The 25,057-nt window shown below is 33.5% G+C and overlaps 1 protein-coding gene across 2 annotated transcripts in view; it reads right to left on the bottom strand.

The window, feature by feature from the left end:
- The window catches only part of ntrk3b (neurotrophic tyrosine kinase, receptor, type 3b), a 215,247-nt gene that overhangs the window by 84,201 nt on the left and 105,989 nt on the right, over positions 1–25,057 (bottom strand). The window contains exons 8-11 of one of the 2 annotated variants that reach the window (XM_077713644.1): positions 17,632–17,937; positions 16,269–16,283; positions 14,658–14,713; positions 12,147–12,249 (exon numbers count right to left, since the gene is read on the bottom strand). In XM_077713644.1, coding sequence (XP_077569770.1) covers positions 12,147–12,249; positions 14,658–14,713; positions 16,269–16,283; positions 17,632–17,937 — 480 coding nt within the window. The remainder of the gene's footprint in view (positions 1–12,146; positions 12,250–14,657; positions 14,714–16,268; positions 16,284–17,631; positions 17,938–25,057) is intronic. The other variant, XM_077713645.1, reaches the window with a different exon arrangement.

The raw sequence follows: 25,057 nt of genomic DNA on the forward strand, positions 1-25,057 counted from the left end.
AACGAAAAACCACCATTGTTTATATTATATTAAAAAAAACACAAACGTCTGAACTGAAACAATACTGTTAAATAGGCAGATGCCATCTTAGTTTACAAAATCTTCCATCATATAGCTCCTCCCCCACTGCAAGATTTTATACAAAAAAAATCCAAAACATCAACAATGGCTGGCTCCAGAGGTGACTGTAAAGTAGTGAGTGCTTCATACCTGGAAGTCAATAGCAATTACCCTATTTTCACCACTATAAGGCGCACTTAAAAGTCTTAAATTTTCTCCAAAATAGACAGTGCGCCTCATATATGGAAAAATGTCATTCATTGAGGGTGCGCCTTATAATGCGGTGCGCCTTATAGTGGTGAAAATACGGTATTTAGTTTTTATTTGTTCTACCTGCAAATGCAGCACCTCATCCCTGCTATACACTTGCACGTGTAAATATAAATAAATATCTTTTACATCGATCTTTTATAATTTCGTATTAACCGCATAAAATGAGGGATCACTGTACTTGTATTTATTTAGAGGCATTTTCAAAAGAATATCCGAAGTCGCCTTGTATTAGTGTGTCTTGTTGTAGAGGAAAGATGCGCATCTGCCTCAAGCAAGTTGAGCGTAAGCGAGCAGCCTGATAACAACATGATAATGATGATGGTAAAGATAGGCGACAATACCACATAGCTTCCTTGGCAAAGATAATAATGGCAAACCAAGAGTGATAAAATAAAAAAGTAAAAGTGAGTGCTTAGCTTTCGGAAGATTATGCTCACAAAGATAATCATACTTGGGTTTTTTTTTTTTTTTTTTACTCCACAAACAATGTTTCTGGATAGTACTTAGACATTGTGTTTTATCATCATTGAATGGGTGGCCTTTAATTAACGAGATGAAAGAAACAATCAGTATGATGACTAGATGTCTAGACAGATAGACAAATCTTGAAGGGGTAAAGAGATAAAGGGATGAAACGTTAGTGTTCGTCGACAATTCATTGCTGCGGGTGTAACAAATGGTTTAGGCGGTAAGCCGTCTTTGAACTCGTATTGCTAAAGAGTTTTTTTCCCCCCTTAGTCGGTGCGAATGGCGGAGGGATCGCTAATACGAGAGGAGTATATACCGTGACTGGACGTTGGGATGCCGGTCTTTTGGTCGGCGGTCAAATGTACTTAGATATTAAACAGTACTTGGATATTAGACAGTACTTGGATAATAGACAGTACTTGGATATTAAACAGTACTTGGATATTAAACAGTACTTGGATAGTATACAGTACTTGGATAGTATACAGTACTTGGATAGTATACAGTACTTGGATAGTATACAGTACTTAGATAGTATACAGTACTTAGATAGTAAACAGTAATTAGATATTACACAGTACTTCGATATTACACAGTACTTCGATATTACACAGTACTTAGATATTACACAATACTTAGATATTAAACAGTACTTAGATATTAAACAGTACTTAGATATTAAACATTACTTAGATATTAAACAGTACTTAGATATTAAACAGTACTTAGATATTAAACAGTACTTAGATATTAAACAGTACTTGGATATTACTCAGTACTTAGATATTAAACAGTACTTAGATACTAAACAGTACTTAGATATTAAACAGTACTTGGATATTACACAGTACTTAGATATTAAACAGTACTTAGATACTAAACAGTACTTAGATACTAAACAGTACTTAGATACTAAACAATACTTAGATATTAAACAGTACCAGACCAGCGACCAAAACCAGCGACCAAACATTCGAGCACAAAAAAAGTTGATGAGCAAAAAGTATTTTTTTTTTTCAAAACTGCAGTTTTTAAAAATCCGGGGTCGTCTTATATTCGGGTATATCAAGAGAATGTTGACTAATTGCCTGTGTCAAAAGTTTGAGCACACTTTCAGAAAAAATATAGTCGCTAAAATTGCTCCTTTCGCTATCTCCACCATACAAGATAAACTAAAAATTCCAACAAAAAAAGTATCCCACTCAAAACCGCGTTTGGTGAAAGATCTCCCGTGCAAGCGCGTTCATTATTGGCTAAACGCCGTCTCTCCGAATAGCGAAGTAAACATGTTTTTCTTTTAAGCACCTCCCATGGGGATGCCGTTAAATGGCTGTGGAAGACTAAAAAAAATAAATCTTTTTCTTGACTTCCATATGTGGCTTGACTACCCTGGAACTGACTTTTTTTGTTGAAAAAAGCAACTATATTAAGCTATTGTGGAGCTCTCTCCTGAACTATTGATGGCAACGTCTTAAAAGGGCAGACGCTGGCAAAAACAGGAGAAGTGCATTCGCCACTTTACTCGCCTTTTAACCAGAGGCTTTACACAAGTATGAGGTGACCACTTAGCTATTAGCCGACCTGCCGCTGATGTCTCACCGCAAGAGGTCAAGGCAAAAAAAAATATAGCGGAAAATAGCCGGCCTGACCACGCCATTGGGAACACGGATGTTCCAAGGATTTTTTTTCATATAAAAAGCTCATGCAACTTTAACTGTGACTCAATAATACATGGAAACCTATGGTGAGCTAACGTGGGTGTTCGAGACTAAGCCTGGAAGCAAATAACGTACATTCCTGTGTATAGTGGTACCTTGAGATATGAGCTTAATTCGTTCCGGGACTGAGTTCGTATGTCGATTTACTCGTAAGTCAGCCATAGAAGTAGTCAAAACTAATTAATTTGTTCCAATGCTCTGAAAAAACACCCAAAAGAGGATATTGGATTGGAAAAACATTATTATTTGTTCTAATTTGCCGTCTATTAACAAAGTAACAATAACTAGTGGTTTTATAGTACTAGAATGTGTTTAATAGTACTAAAATGTGCTTAATATTATACTAAAATGTGTTTAATAGTACTAAAATGTGTTTAATATTATACTAAAATGTGTTTAATATTATACTAAAATGTGTTTAATAGTATACTAAAATGTGTTTAATAGTATACTAAAATGTGTTTAATATTATACTAAAATGTGTTTAATATTATACTCAAATGTGTTTAATATTATACTCAAATGTGTTTAATAGTATACTCAAATGTGTTTATTAGTACTAAAATGTGTTTAATAGTACTAAAATGTGTTTAATAGTACTAAAATGTGTTTAATAGTACTAAAATGTATTAAATATTCTACTGAAACGTGTTAACTAGTACTAAAATGTGTTTAATAGTACTAAAATGTGTTTAATATTATACTCAAATGTGTTTAATATTATACTCAAATGTGTTTAATATTATACTCAAATGTGTTTAATATTATACTCAAATGTGTTTAATAGTACTAAAATGTGTTTAATAGTACTAAAATGTGTTTAATAGTACTAAAATGTGTTTAATAATGCTAAAATGTGTTTAATAGTACTAAAATCAGACTTTTAGCACGGCAACACGCTCGTAACATAAACAAATTTAAATGAACTTGGATTACGATGCAGACACTCAAAGATAAGCTTAATCTAACTTTAGACTAAACTTAATTCTAATTTTGCTTTACATTTTGATACCTTTCTTGGATCTATAGGCCCCGCCTCCACCCTGACTTTCAGATACAACTTATTGAGGGAAAAAATGCAAAGCTCCGCCCAGTGCTCGTAGAGACATTACACAAGGGTAGCCATGATGTTCTTATGAGCAGCATCTCAAATCCACTCATATATCAAAAGTTGGCTCGTATCTCAAAATAATTATTTTCCCAAAATTTTACTCGTATCTCAAATTACTCGTATATCAAAGTACCACTGTATTGGCAAACGCAAACGTCATGAATGCCTAGTTAGATTGTAAAACCCGTAAATATATCGCAAAAGAGCTTCCTAAAACATTTAAATGTCATTCCCTAATGGCAATCCGGCTTCAAAACATTAACCTTATAAAAATGCAGATTTCAGTAACTCGTGTTTAAGTAGTCCAACTTTTTCGATTGAAAAACTCAGCTGATCTCTTCTTCTCCAAATGCTATCATACCTCAACTTCCTCCAAGCTTCCAAATCATAACGAAAATACCTCCAAGATTGAATTCCTGATTGCTTATATGTGCCTAGCTTCGTTTTTAAGTCAAAGCAGACATGCTATCGCTAACTACGCTAATTTAAACAAAACAAATGCTATCAAAAAATTCCAATTACGACCTTTTGCCCTTTTTAATTTCATTGTTTATCAATTTTTTACCTAATCCTGTATTTTCCATTAATAAAAACAAATTAAAACACATCCCATAATAACACTCAAATTGGACAAAAACACACATCGGCATCTACCAAAAAATATCAAGCATTTTTGTTCAACTCTAACAAAAAAGGTACATATTTAAAAAGAAAAGATAATTATAACATTATTAAAAAAATAGGTCTATTAAAAGAGGCAATTAGAAGTCTGAGGTTGTTTTTTGTTGTTATTTGTTTTTTAATGAGATGCCTAGTCCCAAAACCACCTGCTTATAATCAAAAAAGATACAAATACGCACCAAAAATATGAATAAGGTACTAAAAACAGAGCATAGCAGTATTTGGCATACACCAGGCTACATAAACATGATTATTAAAAGATTAATAAGGTATAAAAAATGTTATAAAGTGTATTATTGTAATTGTTTACATGAAAAGTGAGTTGATGTGTTGCCGTGTCAGTTCAGGTCGCGTTACCCCGGCAGCAGAGCTCACATTGGCCAGTTGGGGCCAAACGAGGCAGTGATGCAATAAATGTGAGTGTAAATGTGTATATTTATGTGTATTTGTGTGTATTTGTGTTTGTGTGTGGAGGGTCTGGTCAGGTAAAGTAGTGTAGAGGAGGGTAAGCCATCCTGACACACGTCTGGATCACAGAGGTTAGCCGACTAACCGCCGCAGGCAAACATCCTTGTAAATGCAACCACATAGGTTTGTGTTTATCATTGTGTATGTGTGTTGGTGTGTGTGTGTGTTGGTGTATATAGTTGTGTACTTCAATGCACGTCAGCATGCTTTGCCTTTGCATTAAAAGATGGCTTCATTTGATTAAAAGGGGAAAGATATAACAATGACAATGGGTATATTAAACAGCAAAATACGGTATGTACCGTATTGTCACGACTATAAGGCACACCCTCAATGAATGACATTTTTTTCTATATATAAGGCGCACTGTATTATAAGGCGCACTGTATTATAAGGCGCACTGTATTATAAGGCGCACTGTATTATAAGGCGCACTGTATTATAAGGCGCACTGTATTATAAGGCACACTGTATTACAAGGCGCACTGTATTATAAGGCGCACTGTATTATAAGGCGCACTGTATTATAAGGTGCACTGTCTATTTTGGAGAAAATGTAAGACTTTTAAGTGTGCCTTATAGTCGTGAAAATACGGTAATTGCTATTGACTTGCAGGTATGAAGCACTCACTCACTACACTGTCACCTCTAGAGCCAGCCATTTTGGATTTTTTTGTATAAAATCTTGCAGTGGGGGAGGAGCTATATGATGGAAGATTTTGTAAACTAAGATGGCATCTGCATATTTAACAGTATTGTTTCAGTTCAGGCGTTTGTGTTTTTTTTTTTAATATCCGACAGTGGTGGTTTTTCGTTTTTGGTTTTCTGTCTTTTCCATATATAAGGCGCACTGGATTATAAGGCGCACTGTCTATTTTGGAGAAAATGTAAGACTTTTAAGTACGCCTTATAGTCGTGAAAATACGGTACTTGAAATATTATCCATCATTCAAAAAGTGAGCCGCCCCTTGGACTAGAACAGAGAAAAGAGAAAGATTTGGAAATATCGGAAGTGAACGGCCATCTTCCATCATTGACTTCATCATTCCACGCTGCCTCAGCCCTTTTTTTTTGCTCCTCCATAATTTAAACTCTGTAGTGAAAACGTGGGCCAGAAATAGCGGCGCTATCATCTTCTCCGTATGTTAACATCCTGCAGCTGCCAGCGGCCATTGTGGAAAGGGCGCGGGGCCATTTGGAATTACCCAAAAAAAAAAAATGCAGCACAGTGTGACTGACACTCAAAGACTTTTCTTTGATGGTTGCTCATAAATGACCTGAAAATTGTTTTTACACAATTCGGAATTGACAGATTATTTTGGACATTTGAACCAAAAAACGGTGACAGTTGAGTCATGAATTTGTTCTTGAGTCTTGTAGCTGCTTTAAAAGTACCACTATCTATACTAGGGGTGGGTAAACTGGTCCTTAAAACCCGCTTTAATCTCATTTTGCTGTTAGCTAAAAAGACAGAGTTGTAATGGAAGTCATGTAATGGAAGATAAGCTTTTTCATCCAAGTTTTTCAATGAGTTTTGGCCATGTCTTTTTTTTTAGTCATATGAAAAATAATTGTTTGCCTCTGCATAGTCGAAACCAATGAGACGAAGGAAGGTAAGGATAGGAGAATTGTTATCGTACTTTGTCTCATTGGTTTCAACTATGCAGAGGCAAACAGTTATTTTAGTGAGATTTAATTGATTTCAACTATGCAGAGGCAAACAATTATTTTAGAAAGGGTTAATTGATTTCAACTATGCAGAGGCAAACACTTATTTTGTACTTTTTGGAATAAATGTTTGCCTCTGCATAGTTGAAACCTTATTTTATTATTTTTTGGAATAAATGTTTGCCTCTGCATAGTTGAAACCTTATTTTATTATTTTTTGGAATAAATGTTTGCCTCTGCATAGTTTAAACCTTATTTTGTAATTTTTGGAATAAATGTTTGCCTCTGCATAGTTGAAACCTTATTTTATTATCTTTTGGAATGTTTGCCTCTGCGTAGTTGTAACCTTATTTTGTAATTTTTGGAATGTTTGCCTCTGCATAGTTGAAACCTTATTTTATTATTTTTTGGAATAAATGTTTGCTTCTGCATAGTTGAAACCTTATTTTGTAATTTTTGGAATAAATGTTTGCCTCTGCATAGTTGAAACCTTATTTTATTATCTTTTGGAATGTTTGCCTCTGCGTAGTTGTAACCTTATTTTGTAATTTTTGGAATAAATGTTTGCCTCTGCATAGTTTAAACTTATTTTATTATTTTTTGGAATAAATGTTTGCCTCTGCATAGTTGAAACCTTATTTTGTAATTTTTGGAATTAATGTTTGCCTCTGCATAGTTGAAACCTTAATTTATTATTTTTTGGAATGAATGTTTGCCTCTGCATAGTTGAAACCTTAATTTATTATTTTTTGGAATGAATGTTTGCCTCTGCATAGTTGAAACCAATGAGACATTGTTTTCAACAATTATTTTTGAGGTAAAGATTCTCCTATTTTACCTTCCTTTGTCTCATTGGTTTCACCTATGCAGAGGCAAACAATTATTTTTCTAAGACAATATTCTATCACCATATTTTACAGACTATAAATCAATTTACCCTTATTTTTTTTGTACACAGTTTGACTCCGGCTGTGACTTACTTAAATATTTTTTTTCAACGCCACCTATTATGTTATATTTTTAGGCTATACATATCTAAAAATAATCATTAACAGATGCCTATTCATCCATTGTACTCCATTTTAACTGATTTACCTTTATGTATGTTCTTGGTTTCTGATAAAATAATGTTTCCTCTTCATAGTGTATTCAGAGGGCTGGTGCGACTTATATACCGGAAAAATACGATAATTAGTGTATGGAAAAACTCATGGGACTTAAATGGCATGCGTTAGCTTGAAAGTAATCCTGTTTATGAAGCTTTAGCCAATGCAATGGTGTCGATAAAAAAGCACTACACACAAGCCCTCTCTATTTAGCATATGTTCAAACATATGGCTGTCCATACGTGCACTTGGCATTAGGACACCCAAGGCAACAGTTCAATAATTCACCTTGTTCATGGTCCAACATCTTGGGAGTTGGAAGAGGAGCTGTTCACCTCGATTTGAGGTGTTTTGCGTCAGTTGGTAACATATACTTTAAGGGTAATATCTAAAAAAGCTCTTCTATAGATGAACCCTGGGGGTGGATAAGATATACCCTGTCGTTTGTGGGTGATGTGGAAGTATCTTGGTTGAAATGTTAAAGCAATATCGCAAGGTTATTGTAGTTATCTGTATTTGAAAATCATGGCGGTTATACCCTTTTTTTAAAGGAAGTACAGTGGTACCTTGACATACGAGCAATTTGAGATACGAGTAAAATTTCGGGAAAATGTTTGTCTTGAGATACGACACAAATTTGGAGCAAGTATTTATCTTGAGATACGAGTAAAATTTTGAGCAAATATTTATCTTGAGATACGAGACATTTTGAGCGTATATTTATTTTGAGATACGAGAAATTTTGGGCAAATGTTTATCTTGAGATGTGAGTAAGATTTTGAGCAAATATTTATCTTGATTCGATACAAATTTTGAGCAAATATTTATCTTGAGATTCGAGACTAATTTTCAGCAAATGTTTATCTTGAGATATGAGTAATGTTGAGCAAATGTTTATCTTGAGATACGAGAAATATTTTGAGCAAATATCTTGAGAAACGAGGCAAATTTTGAGCAAATATTTATCTTGAGATACGAGACAAATTTTGAGCAAATATTTATCTTGGGATACGAGAAATTTTGAGCAAATATTTGCTTTGAGATACAAGACTAATTTTGAGCAAATATTTATCTTGAGATACGAGACACATTTTGAGCAAATATTTATCTTGAGATACAAGACAAATTTTTAGCAAATATTTATCTTGAGATACAAGACGAATTTTGAGCAAAAATTTATCTTGAGATACAAGACAAATTATGAGCAAATATTTATCTTGAGATACAAGACGAATTATGAGCAAATATTTATCTTGAGATACGAAACAAATTTTGAGCAAATATTTATCTTTGCGGGGCAAAAACAGCCAACCACGAAGAAGAAATGTATCAAAATGCCCAACAAAATTATCATTAAGTTTAGCGCTAAGTTCGATTAAACATATTTTTGAATGTATCTACATCATAATCCAAGTTCATCCAAATATCTTTATGTTATGTTATACGATAGCGTTTCCGTGCAAAAAAAAATGGATTTGACATCTACGCCGGATTTACAGCAAGCAAGGATTTACAATGAAGACACTATATATGAAAAGCTTGCTTTTATCTTCTTCACAAGCACCGCAGCCCAATTGTTTTGAGAAGAACACACAAAGAGAAAGAAAATGCTATCATTTTTCCTGACACGCTACACCTGCCACATGTCCACACTACAGACAAACATCTCTTTTAAAGCCTCGGTCCATTCAAGACGTATTGATCCAAGCCGCAAGGACACTATGATTCTTTCTCACATCTTTCTCACACATACGTACAGAAAATATATGCTTAAAAAAAAGCTTCGCTACTACACAGATACACACAAACACATTTATGCACACTAGGAAATATATTCATGTGGTCTTTGAGGACAACAGCGTGACTATGTACTTGATGCCAGGTGTCCAAATCACATTTGGCATGGGATGAATTGTAGTTTTGGTGTTCATAGGAGGGCGTTTTTTTTAATGAATAATTCATTTTCCAATTGACAACTATTTTGGTAGTCTGTCATTTGGAAATATTTTTTATATAAAAATGATCCAAATCTTATATTTTTAAGGAGGTATTAGCAAGTATTCTTTGTTTTTTTTTTAGATTTTAGTTTGTTAAAAGTAGCAAAAACAGCAAAAAAACTTTAATTTTTAGCTTTAATTCATCTGTTTTTTTTCTATTTTACCATTGTTTGTCTTTAAAATTTTGATATTTTTTACAGTAGCAAAAAACAGCAGAAAACTAAGTCGTTAGTTTTAATTTTTAGCTTTAATTCATCCGTGTTTTTTCTATTTTAAATTTTTTTGTCTTTAAAATGTTGATTTTTTTTAAAGTAGCGAAAACGGCAAAAAATTAGTAGTTAGTTTTAATTTTTAGATTTAATTCATCTGTGTTTTTTTCTATTTTAGCATTTTTTGTCTTTTAAATTTAGATTTTTTTTAAAGTAGCGAAAACGGCAAAAAAATAAGTAGTTAGTTTTAATTTTTAGCTTTAATTCATCTGTGTTTTTTCTATTTTAACATTTTTTTGTGTTTTAAATTTTGATTTTTTTTAAAGTACCAAAAACAGCCCAAAACTAAGTAGTTAGTTTTAATTTTTAGCTTGAATTCATCCGTTTTTTATTTTTTTTTTCATTTTCTTCAATTATTAAATATGCTATAAATAAAGTTTAAATGTTGTGTTTTTGACAGATTTTTTTATTTACATTTTTTAAAGAAACAAAATCTGTAAATACTCTTGATTTCTGATATCGTTAATCTTTCAGAAATTTGATTTAAACACAATTTTTTATTTAAATTTGGGTCAAAAAAAGGAAACAAAATCTGTAAATACTCTTAACTTCTGATGTCGTTAATCTTTCAAAAAAATTATAAAAATTTTAAATTTAACTAGGAACATGAAGTAAATGATTGCTTTAGTGGGTCTCATTAAAATAAAGTGGAGGATCGGATTTTGAAATTGGACACCTCGGTCTTATCAGGTGATTTTGAGCCATTATGTCGTGACCAAACATGACAATCCTAAAAAATCATACATCAAAAACAGTGAACCACTCTCTACCCCATATTCACCGACCCGTTACAAAGAAATAAAATGTCACTCGGTAGTCTTGTCAAGGGAAAAACTTGGCAGTTCATTCCACTCAGTCGCATCGTCAGTATTCACAATCCAACCATTTGCTGACAGGTAGGACTAGGGGTGCTCGGACGTTTGGTCGCCGGTCAAATGGTGACAGAGAGTTTACTGTTGAAACCAGCTCTCAAAATTATATTCATGAGAGAGAGAGAGTTTAATATCTAAGAGAGAGAGTTTGATATCTAAGAGAGAGTTTAATATCTAAGAGAGAGTTTAATATCTAAGAGAGAGAGTTTAATATCTAAGAGAGAGAGTTTAATATCTAAGAGAGAGAGTTTAATATCTAAGACAGAGAGAGAGAGAGAGAGAGAGAGAGAGAGAGAGAGAGAGAGAGAGAGAGTTTAATATCTAAGAGAGAGAGTTTAATATCTAAGAGAGAGAGAGTTTAATATCTAAGACAGAGAGAGAGAGAGTTTAATATCTAAGAGAGAGTTTATTATCTAAGAGAGAGAGTTTAATACCTAAGAGAGAGAGTTTAATATCTAAGAGAGTTTAATACCTAAGAGAGAGAGTTTAATATCTAAGAGAGAGAGTTTAATACCTAAGAGAGAGAGTTTAATATCTAAGAGAGAGTTTAATATCTAAGAGAGAGTTTAATATCTAAGTCCTGTAAAATATCCAAGTACTGTTTAATATCCAAGTAGTACTGTTTAATATCTAGGTACATTTGACCAGCGACCAAAAGGCACCAAAATACTGGCGACCAAAAGACCAGCGACCAAACGTCCGGTCACCCGACTAGGTAGCGTTTTGATCACAATGTTGTTTGTCCAACAGTCAGACTTTAAGACGATTGGCAAAGAAGTTCAGATACAAAAGTTCACATATACTAATTGCCATCGAGTTCCAGGTATGAAGGGAACTACACAGTCACCTCTAGAACCAGCTATTGTTGATTTGTACTGATTTTATACAAATTCTTGCATTTTTTAACTTGCCACACTCATTTCTTAGCACTTTCCCCAGAATCGAACACTCTACCTAGCTAGAAGAAGCTAATAAGAAACTTTATTCTTTTGATAGGGACAAAGAAAAGCTCAAAATCCTTCCACACACTTGATTTTCTGTCCGAGTATAATACGACTTTTGCCTTTGCATACAATCTTGTCTTCAGTGACGGCTCATTAGCCACCAGGACTCATCCTTGATTGAAGCTAGCTCTGGGCCAGCGTGATAATTGCCATCTTCTAAATAATTACAGCCCAGGAGTTTCTTAGCGAGGTAAGTAATGAACTAATTCAGTAAAGTAGATCATTGTAGCTAGCGTTCAGCTAATGCTACATATGTCACATATGAAAACGTACTGAAACAAAGTATATTCCGTGACGTTGCATATTGCAAAAACAATGTAAATCAGTTAATTAGGTAACTTTCCCATTTATATAATACAAAGGCTATTTACCATGAATTACAGCTAACGAATAAGCAGAGGGTTCACTGGCATTAGCCATGACCATCTCATTAAAAATGCTAATTACATACCTTTCATGCCAAACTTTGAGCGCCTTCCATATTTGTTGATAAGCACGAAAAGGACGAGGAGGAGGACACAGGCAAATCCTGCCAAGCCTACAGCGATAGTGACCTGTACCAAAGAAAGAAAATAGGTTTTTAGAATATATACAGTAATACCTTGACATACGAGTGTCCTGACATGCGAGTAATTTGAGTACGAGTAACATTTCGAGCAAGTACCGTGTTTTCACGACTATAAGGCGCACCGCATTATAAGGCGCACCCCAAATGATGACATTTTTTCATATATAAGGCGCACTGTATTATAAGGCGCACTGTATCATGAGGCGCACTGTCTTTTTTGGAGAAAATGTAAGACTTTTAAGTGTGCCTTATAGTCGTGAAAATACGATAATTGCTATTGACTTCCAGGTGTGAAGCACTCACTCACTACACAGTCACCTCTAGAGCCAGCCATTGTTGATGTTTTGGATTTTTTTGAATAAAATCTTGCAGTGGGGGAGGAGCTATATTATGCAAGATGTTGTAAACTAAGATGGCATCTGCATATTTAACAGTATTGAGCATTCCGTTCAGGCGTTTGTGTTTTTTTAATATTCGACAGTGGTGGTTTTTCGTTTTCTGTTTTGGTCCATGTATAAGGCGCACTGGATTATAAGGCGCACTGTCTATTTTGCAGAAAATTTAAGAATTTTAAGTGCTCCTTATAGTCGTGAAAATACGGTATTTACCTTGAGATACGAGATATATTTTGATATACGAGCATGCTTATGAGCACATCATCTCACCCGAAGTCCCTTGTGTAAATTTCTCTAGGAGCACTGGGCGGAGCATTGCATTTTTTTCAGTGTTTTTTTTTCCTGTTTGTCAGTGCAAATGGCAGAATTATTTCGCTAATACGAGAGGAGTATATACTACTACTTGTTGGCAAGTGGTGGTGCGTTATCCTATTGTGAGGACATTTGTGTGTATAATTTTTGGAAGATTTTGAAGGGAAGACAAAAGCAAACAATCCTTGATAGGTTGCATCTGAAAGTCAGGATGGAGGACGGGTGTCTTGAGATACAAGTTACATTTTGTAAAAGCTCCACCCACATAGATGAATTATTATTGCTCGAATATATTCGTCGTTGTTCTCTTAAACAAGCAGTGTCTTTTATATACATTATTTTTTTTAAATTGATTGAGGTGTCCAGTCATTAATTTCCAGATGAAATTGTTTTCGGATGATAAATAAATGGATTTCATCTATTTATTCCAGCTATGCTCTTATAAAAATATACGATTTATGTTTCGTGCTATGATAATTCAATTATGTTTTTGTCATGCGATTTTGACATTTTCAGATGAGCACAGCAAATAAGAAAAATCATATTACACGTAATTGAATTGGGACAAAGTAAGTGCCACTCAGTTGCCATGGCAACACGTTTTTGGGCTTCAAGTCAAACGAACTAAGTGCGACTATCAAAAGAAATTAAGCTCAAAGGGAGGAAAAAATGTTGCATGAATGCTTTTTTGATGGCATAAACGTGATTTTTACCCAAAAAAACGGTTTTTAAAATTTTGATTTTTTTCCAGGCTCAAGACATGACTTTTTCCCCAAAAAACAGTTTTTTATTTTTTTTCCCAAGCCCAGGACATTTGATGTTTCCCCCCCAAAAAAACTGTTTTTAAAATTTAGACTTTTTTCCAGGCTCAGGACATGTGATTTTTCCCCCAAAAAACAGTTTTTAAAATTTGTATTTTTTTTCCAGGCTTAGGTCATGTGATTTTTCCCCCCAAAAAAACAGTTTTTAATTTTCTTTTCCAGGCTCAGGACACATGATTTTTCCCCAAAAAACTTTTTAAAATTTTGATTTTTTTTCCATACTCAAGACGTGATTTTTTCCCCCAAAAAACAGTTTTTAATTTTTTTTTCCCAAGCCCAGGACATTTGATGTTTCCCCCAAAAAACAGTTTTTAAAATTTAGATTTTTTTTCCAGGCTCAGGACATGTGATTTTCCCCCCAAAAAACAGTTTTTAATTTTTTTTCCAGGCCCAGGACATTTGATTCCCCCCCCCCCCCCCCCCCCCCCCCCAAAAAAAAACAGTTTTTAAAATTTGTAGTTCTTTCCAGGATCACGACAAATTTTTTCCCCCAAAAAGTTTTTCAAATATTTTTTTTTTTCCAGGCTGAGGAAGAGACTTTCCCCCTAAAACAGTTTTTTTTCTTCTAATCTCAGGACACTTGATTTATTTTCCCCAAAAACAGTTTTTAAAATTTGTATTTTTTCCAGGCTCAGGACATATTTTTTTCCCTCAAAAAGTTTTTCAAATTTGTATTTTTTTCCAGGTTGAGGATGTGATTTCTCCCCAAAAAACAGTTTTGAAAATTTGTATTTTTTCCAGGACGGTAAAGCGGCCCGCAAACCAACCCGAGTCTGAGACCCTTAATTAAACATTTTCCCTTAAAAGAATTTTTTTTTGAGTGTATAGCTTAGCAACATTATGAAAATACGTCAATATTAGCTCACCCCAAACGTATCTTCATCTGGACGGCCTGAATCGGAGTCAGTTGGCGCAGAGGGTGCTGCAACATAGAAACACATCAAGTATTAAAAATGGCATTGTCAGTCAGGTTAGATTGTTGCATGCTGGGATTTGGACACCAAAAATAAGTAAAAAAAATAACCAAAACGGAACAACAACAAAAAACATGTACAAACAGAAACAATGCTGCAAAATAGGGTCTTTTCTTCTTCCCCTTCATCCAAACCTAAAGTCGAACAATAGAGTCAAGCTGGACATTCCAAACGTCTAATGATAAGATTACAGTAGTAGTAGTAGTAGTAGTAGTAGGTTTGTATTGTGTTGATTAGCTATAGCTGTATAGTTGTTATAGTAAGAAAAACAGTGAATAGTAGCGCTGATTGGATGGTAGCACAGATTTGAAATTGGACATCGGAGAATCGGAATGCCTCAACCTGGCATCCAAATATTATCTGGCAACCTCTGGGGCAAGAGTGTGACTATTTTAGATATAATATTTAGATTTTTTTTTTATAAATGGATTAAAAGACCTGAATATTCCGTTTTTTATAGATCTAAAACAATGTTTATTTTAGCTTTTTTTTTAAATATATTTTTCGATTTTACAAAATGATTTTTGAACTAAAAACACAGAAAAAAATGATTAAAAATTACAATTATTGATTTAAAAGGGGGAAAATCAGGAAATTTAATATACATCTATACTCTTCATTTAAATTTGATCCTAAAACAGAAAGTCGCCACTCATGACTTACTTTCCCGGGCCACACAAAATGATGTGGCGGGCCAGATTTGGGCCATGGGCCGCTGCTTTGACACATGTGCTCTAAGGACTGTCTAACTGTGTTTCCACCAACCCGAACCGCTAATTTCCACTAATAAACTTTAAAACTATTGTTCACATTTGTTGTAATGACTCAAAAAAAAATAACACCGTATTTTCACGACTATAAGGCGCACCACATTAAAAGGCGCACTGTCAATGAATGACACATTTTAAGTAACAGTATTTGACTTCCAGGTATGAAGCACTCACTACTTTACAGTCACCTCTTGAGCCAGCCATTGTTGATGTTTTGGATTTTTTTTGTATAAAATCTTGCAGTGGGGGGGGAGCTATATGGTGGAAGATTTTGTAAACTAAGATGGCATCTGCATATTTAACAGTATTGTTTCAGTTCAGGCGTTTGTGTTTTTTAAATATCCGACAGTGGTGGTTTTTGGTTTACTGTTTTGGTCCATATATAAGGCGCACTGGATTATAAGGCCCTTGTCTATTTTGGAGAAAGTTTAAGATTTTTAAGTGCTCCTTATAGTCATGAAAATATGGTACTACTATAGTGGCGGTAAAATCTCATTGCCTCCCATTGTGGACACAAAATTCAGTTTTTTGTGGCTCCCTTCTCAAAAAAATAAAAGCATTTAATGATGTAAGTATAACATTTCTCCATTTTATGCAAATGCGAGTGTGTTTGTATTAAAACCACCTAAGCAAACATAAAAATAGACCAAAAAAATCACTACTACTACTACTACTACTACAAAAATAAAAGCCAAATCTAAGCAGGCTGCAATGCAAAAATCCAAATACTCACCAAGCTCCACTACATCTGCAAAAGGAGAAAACAAAGAGCGTCACGCCACGTGTGATAAAACCCACCCGAGGATATTAACCTTGGATTATTGACCACGGGGAGTAATTTGCCAGCTTTTTGTGCGGGTTGCCACCCCCGTCCTATTCCCGGAAAAATCTACCTGAGGTGAACTGTGTGTGAACTTTGGTGAAGCTCAAAAATGGAGGAGATACGACTCCTTAAAACGTCAACCTTGTGAGAGGACATTTTTTGATAGAAAAATAAAGCCGAAAGTACATTTGAATTTTTAAATATAGTGGTCATTGGTTAAAGGGTTCGTTTTGGAAGAAAGTTCCACCTTAAAGTGTTTTTAAAGGTTAATTAGACATGGATGTTAGGTTAATTGAAAAGAAATGGACAAAAAAATGCATGTTATGGTTAATTGCTGGTGTTTAATTAATTTGACAGGCATATTTTATATAGGGAGATTTTTATTGTTAGGTTTTGGTAAATATTAAATGCAGGGGTATTGATTTTTGGGTTGAAGTTTTTAATTTTTTGAGTTTTTGCGTTCATATTCGATGATTGACAAGCTTAAATTTGTCATTTTTCATTTTAGTTAAGGACACACCCAACAAAAAGTGGTTTATAATATGAAAACCAGCTTTTGATTCAATAAAAACTAAAAAAATATATGTTGAAAGATTTGGTGGAATTAAAAATCGAACTACAGTGTTCCCTCGCTACTTCGCGGTTTAGCTACCGCGGACTCAGAGCTTCGCAGATTTTTTTGGGAAAAAAAATACAAATATTACATTGAAACAACATATTTCAGTTTTTTTTGTTATAGCATGAATTTCACTCTCTACCCTTATTCAATAGAAGAAAGCTGCATTGGATAAAAAAATATGAATTTTCTTAAAATGTGTAGTTCTTGTATTATCCGCTAGGGGCGCAGTGTTTTAGTACGTGCAGACAACATGAATTGACATTTATTTATGTTTTATGTTATTCTCTTGTTCATAATATATTGTTCATAATGTAAAAGGTAAATTCAGTTAATAAACATTTTGATAATTTACTCATTATTTGCAATAATTATTAGTATTAGTGACTAATACAAAGGAATAAAAGTGGGCTTATAGTTAGTTCTATGTCATTTTGCAATGAGTCTACTAGTCCGGCCCACTTGATCTCAAATGAAGCTGTATTCGGCCCGCAGACCACAGGAGGTTTGACAGCCCTGTTTTAGACTTTTAAGTGCACCTTATGTGAGTAACTGTGTTGCATTTTTACGTTTTTTTATCGCTTAATAAGGGGAATTGCAATTATTATTCAGCAATTGGCGGAGGTTGGAAGGTATGGGATTGAGATCTGGACCTACCTTCATCGTCAATGCCGGGCGCCATGAGGAAATGTCCGTAGACGGTCTTGGTGACGGTCCCGAGAGAGTTGCTAGCTTCCAGGGTGTAGTTTCCGTTGTTGATATGCGTAGGATTCTGGAAGGTCAGGCATCCCTCCAAATAGTCCTGGTAGAAGTCCATCTCAGTGCGAATGTACTTGTTGTTTAAGATCTCTTTGTTTTTGTGGAACCAGCGCAATTTCGGGTGCGGGTAGCCTCGGACGGTGAACTCGATGCAGGTGTCGTGACGTTGCTCGGGTTCGGCCAGGAGAAGAATTACAGGGGGAACTGTGGAAAATAATGGGGATGGTTCTTGAATTCAACAAAAAATATTGGGTTTTTTTTCCTCGTTAGTCAGTGCAGAATGGAATGGACCAAAGAAAGAAAATATTTTTTTTAGAATATACAGCAATACCCTGACATACGAGTGTCCCGACATATGAGCAATTTGAGATACGAGTAACATTTCGAGCAAGTATTTACCTTGAGATACGAGTAACATTTTGAGCAAGTATTTAACTTGAGATACGAGTAACATTTCGAGCAAGTATTTAACTTGAGATACGAGTAACATTTCGAGAAAGTATTTACCTTGAGATACAAGTAACATTTCGAGCAAGTATTTAACTTGAGATACGAGTAACATTTCGAGAAAGTATTTAACTTGAGATACGAGTAACATTTCGGGCAAGTATTTACCTTGAGATACGAGATATATTTTGATATAGGAACATGCTTAGGAGAACATCTCGCCACAAGTCCCATGTGTAAATTTCTCTTCGAGGACTGGGCGGAGCATTGTATTTTTTCAGTGTTTTTCCCCGTTAGTCAGTGCGAAGGGTGGAGTTGTTTTCGCTAATACGAGAGGAGTATACACTACTTCCCTTTAGCAAGTTGTTTTGAGTTATTTTAATGTTAGGACATTTGTGTGTATAATTTTTGGAATATTTTGAAGGGAAGACAAAAGCAAACAATCTTCGATTGGTTGTGTCTGAAAGTCAGGGTGGAGGCGGGGCTAATAGAGGCAACCCGGGAGAAGGTATCAAATTTAAAACAAAATTAGAATTAAGTTTAGTGTAAGGAAGATTAACATTATTTTTGAGTGTGTATGCATCGTAATCCAAATTTATTTAAATTTGTTTGTTATGTTACTAGCACGTTACCGTGCAAAAAGTCTCCCTTCCATAAAATCTGTCTAATTTTAGTACTATTAAACACATTTTAGTACTATTAAACCACTAGTTATTTGATACTTTGTTAATAGATGGCAAATTATAACAAATCAAAATGTTTTTCCAATCCAATATCCTGTTTTTGGTGTTTTTTTCCAATTGTTGGAACCAATTAATTTGTTTTTAGTTCATTTCTATGGGAAATGTTCATTTGATATACGAGTAAATCGACATACGAGCTCAGTCCTGGAACGAATTAAACTCGTATCTCAAGGTACCGCTGTATTTCAAAAATAATTTACCAAATTAGATTTTTTCTGCTTTTTTTCTGATGTAAAGTGTTGCTCTTAGACTCCCAGTTTAAATTTTTTGGCTATTTGGGCCAAACTATTCCGTTTAAGTGAACATTTTAAATCTAAATTCCCACATTTCTGCTCCAAGTCAAAGAAAACTAAAGATATTTTCAACTTTTCAAAGGTAAAAACGCTATGCTTTTGCTATTGTCAAATTTGAGGAACAAAAAGAAGCAAACAAACAAAAACACCCACAATTCCTTTCAATTCGGACATTTTTTTTTCCACATTTCAACTTTCAGGAAAAAGCACTAATCGAGTATTTCTGTTTTTTTTTGCACGCCTGCGCTTCAATGTAAGAATTGATTGATCCTTAAATGAATAATAAAAATCCCAACTGTCAGTTCCAGCGCATGGTCGCCGCCTGCAATTGTGATTGGTGATGGGTCGTCAAAGGCAAACAATAGCGAGCGATTTATCTTGGGCTTTAATTTTTTTATCTGAAAGCTGTCATTTTTGGCGAAATGACTTGAGCGCCGAGTGACAATTAAGAAACGGTTTCTCCAACGACTTCACGGAAAGTCACCAGTACATGCGGAGTTATCTTGTTGACAGACAGTTAGCGACCGATCCATTTTCTTCTGTCGTACGTCGGCAGCCATTGTGGTGCTTCGTTCCGATGTGTTAACGTGTTTTTTTTTTCGTGCGGGTTGTTATCACTTGTTTTTTTTTTTGTCATCGAATGGCCAATTTTCTCTTTTGGTTTGTTTTTAAAGTGTTTATTACGCTACAAAACAAATCAATATTTGAGGGGGGGTTCCGACTGGGGGAAACTGGTTCTTTGGAAAGGAGGCTTGGTAATTTCAGTTTGAAAAGTATTAGCATTAATTAGAAAATATAAAAGTAGCATTAATTTGAAAAAATATAAGTAGCATTAATTTGAAAATATATAATTAGCATTCATTAGAAATTTAAAAGTAGCATGAATTAGAAAATATAAAAATAGCATTCATTAGAAAATATAAAAGTAGCATGAATTAGAAAGAGATGGGTTTATTAGATATTTATTTATAATTGATTAATTATTTATCTATTATGTATTAATTACTCATGTATTATTTGTTCATTATTGATTTATCATTTATTTAATATGTATTTATCATTTATTTATTATTTATCTATAATTTATTTACTATTCATTTATTATTATTTATTTAGCATGTATTTGTTATTTATTATTATTATTTATTGAGCATTTATTTTAATTTATTATATATTTATGTATTTCTTATTTATTTATTATTCATTGAATATTTGTTTACCATTTATTTATTATTTATTTAGTATTTACATATCATTTATTAATTTAATATTTATATATTATTTATCTATTTATTATCTATTTATTTAATATATTTATATTATTTATCTATTCATTATTTATTTAATATTTATATATTGTTTATCTATTCATTATTTATTTATTGTTTATCTATTTATTATTTATATATTAATTGTTTATTTATTCATTATTTATTGATTATTTGTTTGTTTGTTGTTATTTTTGCACTTCATGGTAAACTTGTATAAAGACAAATCATTTCAGTATCGTGGGGGGGGGGTGCTAGAGCCTATCCCAGCCGATTCCAGGTACCACATGTTAAATTAATTTCTAAAAATATTCACATGAATTAAGACATTTACTAGATAGTTTTTACATAAATTAAATTTTAAACGATTTATGTATTCTGTTGATCGTGTGCAAAAAAAAATTGAAACGTTATGATGAAAGCCAATTGATTTTTTTCATTAAAAATGAAACAATGGGAGCACCAATTATTTCAACTCTATAATTAAAGTGAGGAAAACGTCTCATTGATCCCTCGGTAGCGTCGGAATTCCTGTGATATTCCCAACAATAGCCTAAATCGCAATATACGCCCGCTGTAAAAAGTCATCCATTTGAACGCGAATTGAACGCTAATTCATCCCGTCAATCAGCCGACGACACCTTCATTGCGGCGGAGATACTTTTTCTGACATTTCGTCAGACAATGGCCTCGCACCGCCGAGGAAATGTAATTACCAGCAGAGCTCGTGGTGAAAAATTAATACGTTAATTTACGGTACCGGCAGATAGCGTCAATAAGAACAAACGATGATGCCATCCCAGGGTGCTCGGACATTTGCCGGTCTTTTGGGCACCGGTCTTTTGGTCGCCGGTCAAATGGTGACAGAGAGTTTACTGTTGAAACCAGCTATCAAAATTATATTCATGAGAGAGAGTTTAATATCTAAGTACTGTTTGATATCTAAGTACTGTTTAATGTCTAAGTAGTGTTTAATGTCTAAGTACTGTTTATTATCTAAGTACTGTTTAATATCTAAGTACTGTTTAATATCTAAGTACTGTTTAATATCTAAGTACTGTTTAATATCTAAGTACTGTTTAATATCTAAGTACTTTTTAATATCTAAGTACTGTTTAATGTCTAAGTACTGTTTAATATCTAAGTACTGTTTAATATCTAAGTACAGTTTAACATCTAAGTACTATTTAATATGTAAGTACTGTTTAATATCTAAGTACTGTTTAACATCTAAGTACTGTTTAATATCCAAGTACTGTTTAATATCTAAGTACTGTTTGATATCTAAGTACTGTTTAATATCTAAGTACTGTTTAATGTCTAAGTAGTGTTTAATGTCTAAGTACTGTTTATTATCTAAGTACTGTTTAATATCTAAGTACTGTTTAATATCTAAGTACTTTTTAATATCTAAGTAGTGTTTAATGTCTAAGTACTGTTTAATATCTAAGTACTGTTTAATATCTAAGTACAGTTTAACATCTAAGTACTATTTAATATGTAAGTACTGTTTAATATCTAAGTACTGTTTAACATCTAAGTACTGTTTAATATCTAAGTACTGTTTAATATCCAAGTACTGTTTATCATCTAAGTACTGTTTAATATCCAAGTACTGTTTAATATCCAAGTACTGTTTAATATCTAAGTACTGTTTAATATCTAAGTACTGTTTAACATCTAAGTACTGTTTAATATCCAAGTACTGTTTATCATCTAAGTACTGTTTAATATCTAAGTACTGTTTAATATCTAAGTACTGTTGAAAACAAGATATTTATATATTAAACTTTCATGACTATAATTTTGAGAGCTGGTTTCAAGAGTTCTTAGATATTTAACAGTACTTAGATATTAAACAGTACTTAGATATTAAACAGTACTTGGATATTAAACAGTACTTAGATATTAAACAGTACTTAGATATTAAACAGCACTTAGATTAAACTCTCTCTCTCGTGAATATAATTTTGAGAGCTGGCTTCAACAGTAAACTCTCTGTCACCATTTGACTGGCGACCAAAAGACTGGCGACTAAAAGACCGGCGACCAAAAGACCGGCGACCAAAAGACCCTCTGACCAAACATCCAGTCACGCAATCCCAGCATCTTACGGCGCCCCCCCACCCCCTGAGGATCCAGGCACTGGTGACCAGTCCCGGTCCCAAAACAAGGGAGCGTGTCCCGAGCCAGCTGGCATCCATTTCCTCGGGGGGGTACTTGTAGCCTTACGTAAGAAGCCAGGATGACGGGATAAAGTCTCCATGGCAACCGCATCGCTTCGGCGCCGCCGTGTTACGCGCTTGATTTCAGATTATTCTTTTTTTTGGTTGAAAGCGACGTCCTTGTTAATCAAATCCGTCAGATACAATTGTGCAACACCTCATTACATCCTAAAATGTACCTGCTTTCGTTTTTGGGGCTGTTTTGCTGGAACAGATTTTTTTCGGATTTTTTTAGTGTCATCAAAGCAGCCATTTTGGAGGCGATGAGAGGATGTCGGCTAGCCAAATGGCTCGGCGGGATTTTGACTGAATGTGATTATAATGAGGCCACGCCGGTTTGGGAAACATGGAGTGATTTACACACACCGGCTGGTGTTTGATCACATTTACAGATGTCCATGTAACCCATTCGCAAATGGATCGTAAACACGGTCATGCCTCGAAGGAGGAAAAAAAAACGCCGAGTCGGGAAAAGGACTGTGGGATGTGAAAGAGATAATGTTTTAACAAATGATTTCAAAAGTAAATTACTTTTTTTTTTTTTTTGCCTGAAAGTAAGACTGGCTTTTATGAGCCGTGCTGTTTAATTATGGATTTTTAACAGACTGGTGAGCTGATCATGTTAAGTTGTTAATTTGCTATAAAGCAATTTTGAAACTTGTGGTTAAATTTGGTGGGAGCTGTTTAATGTGGTAGAATAAAGCGGAATTTTTAAAAAAAATGTCATTTTGAAATTGTTATAAAGTGATTTGAAATTTCATGTATTCTACAATGAGAAACGTAAAATTCCTGAAAATTATACTATTTAAAAATGATAATGTTTGAATTTAATCTTATATTTTGGCATTGTTGGAAGTAGCCATTTTGACATTTTTCAGATTATCTTTTATTTATTTAATTGAAAATATTTAATTGTATATATATATATATATATATATATATATATATATATATATATATATATATATATATATATATATATATATATATATATATATATATATATATATATATATATATATATATATATTGTGTATATTAGTGTGTAGATGCGTATATTTATGTGTATATACGTCTATACATGTATACATGTATTTATGTGTATATGTATACATATGTATATGTGTATATGTATACATATGTATTTGTGTATATGTATACATATGTATACAGATGTATATGTATACATATGTATACAGATGTATATGTGTATATACGTCTACATATGTAGATATGTGTAAATGTATGTATACATGTGTAAATGTAGGTAAATGTGTAAATGTATGTATATATGTTTAAATGTATGTATATATGTGTAAATGTATGTACATATGTGTAAATGTATGTATGTATGTATATATGTGTAAATGTATGTATATATGTATGTATGTATATATGTGTAAATGTATGTATATATGTACTATATGCACACATGTGCATATATATATACAAAATGTTTTAAATAAATATATATATATATATTTTAAGCATGCTGGCATGTCACACACGTTAATAACCCATGAAACATTACTATTTCCAAATGTTGTGTACTGTTTTTCTCAATTTCTCTGGCCTATCCTTACAAAAACAACATTTTACATTATCTGTATTTTAAAAAGTGACTGTATATCACAATTTTACCACTGCACTTGACAACATTTCATATTTTTGAAGCCTGAATAGTGAAGTAGGACACCTTGGACAAACATGTTTTGAGCTTCTGTCACCTAAAGAGGCATTTGGACAACATTAAAGATGACATATTAATATTGAGTAGCATGCCACATAGATTTTGCTAATGGATGTGTGCATATTTGCCATTTTGAAAGCTAAAAAACTCCCGCCTCAGGGAGGTCATAAAAATCTATTTCCACTCCAATGAAAATCACATTGGCAGGCTGTCATCAACCTGTAGGTGGAGCTCATTCAAATACAGCAAAATTCAAGCCTCTGGTCTAAAAAAAAAATAAAAAAAAAACAACATCCTCCATTATAGAGTTTTTAAAAAAATGTCAATAAATGTATTTAGCTCCAATTAGCCAAGTTCACGCTAACCTTAATACTGCCAAGTTCTAGTTATCGACTAAGCCTGTCAGCTTTATTGTCGCAGTCAGTTTAGTTTAATGCCGACAGACCACCATTTTTGGCCCAAAAAATTGCCGTCAATTGTTAATTTTTTAACTTTGTTTTTTATAGTTCCGTTTTTGGGTACTTAAAAGTCATGCTGGTAAATTTTAGATCATTTGCTAATAATTTTACGTGTCTTTTTGGGATTATTTTTGTCAGTTTGTTGTTTTTTGCTGATTTTTTTTATCATAGCAGTCAGTTTAGCTTAATGCCGACAGACC

The sequence above is a fragment of the Stigmatopora nigra genome, chromosome 3 (genome assembly GCF_051989575.1).
Source record: "Stigmatopora nigra isolate UIUO_SnigA chromosome 3, RoL_Snig_1.1, whole genome shotgun sequence".
Classification (NCBI taxonomy): domain Eukaryota; kingdom Metazoa; phylum Chordata; class Actinopteri; order Syngnathiformes; family Syngnathidae; genus Stigmatopora; species Stigmatopora nigra.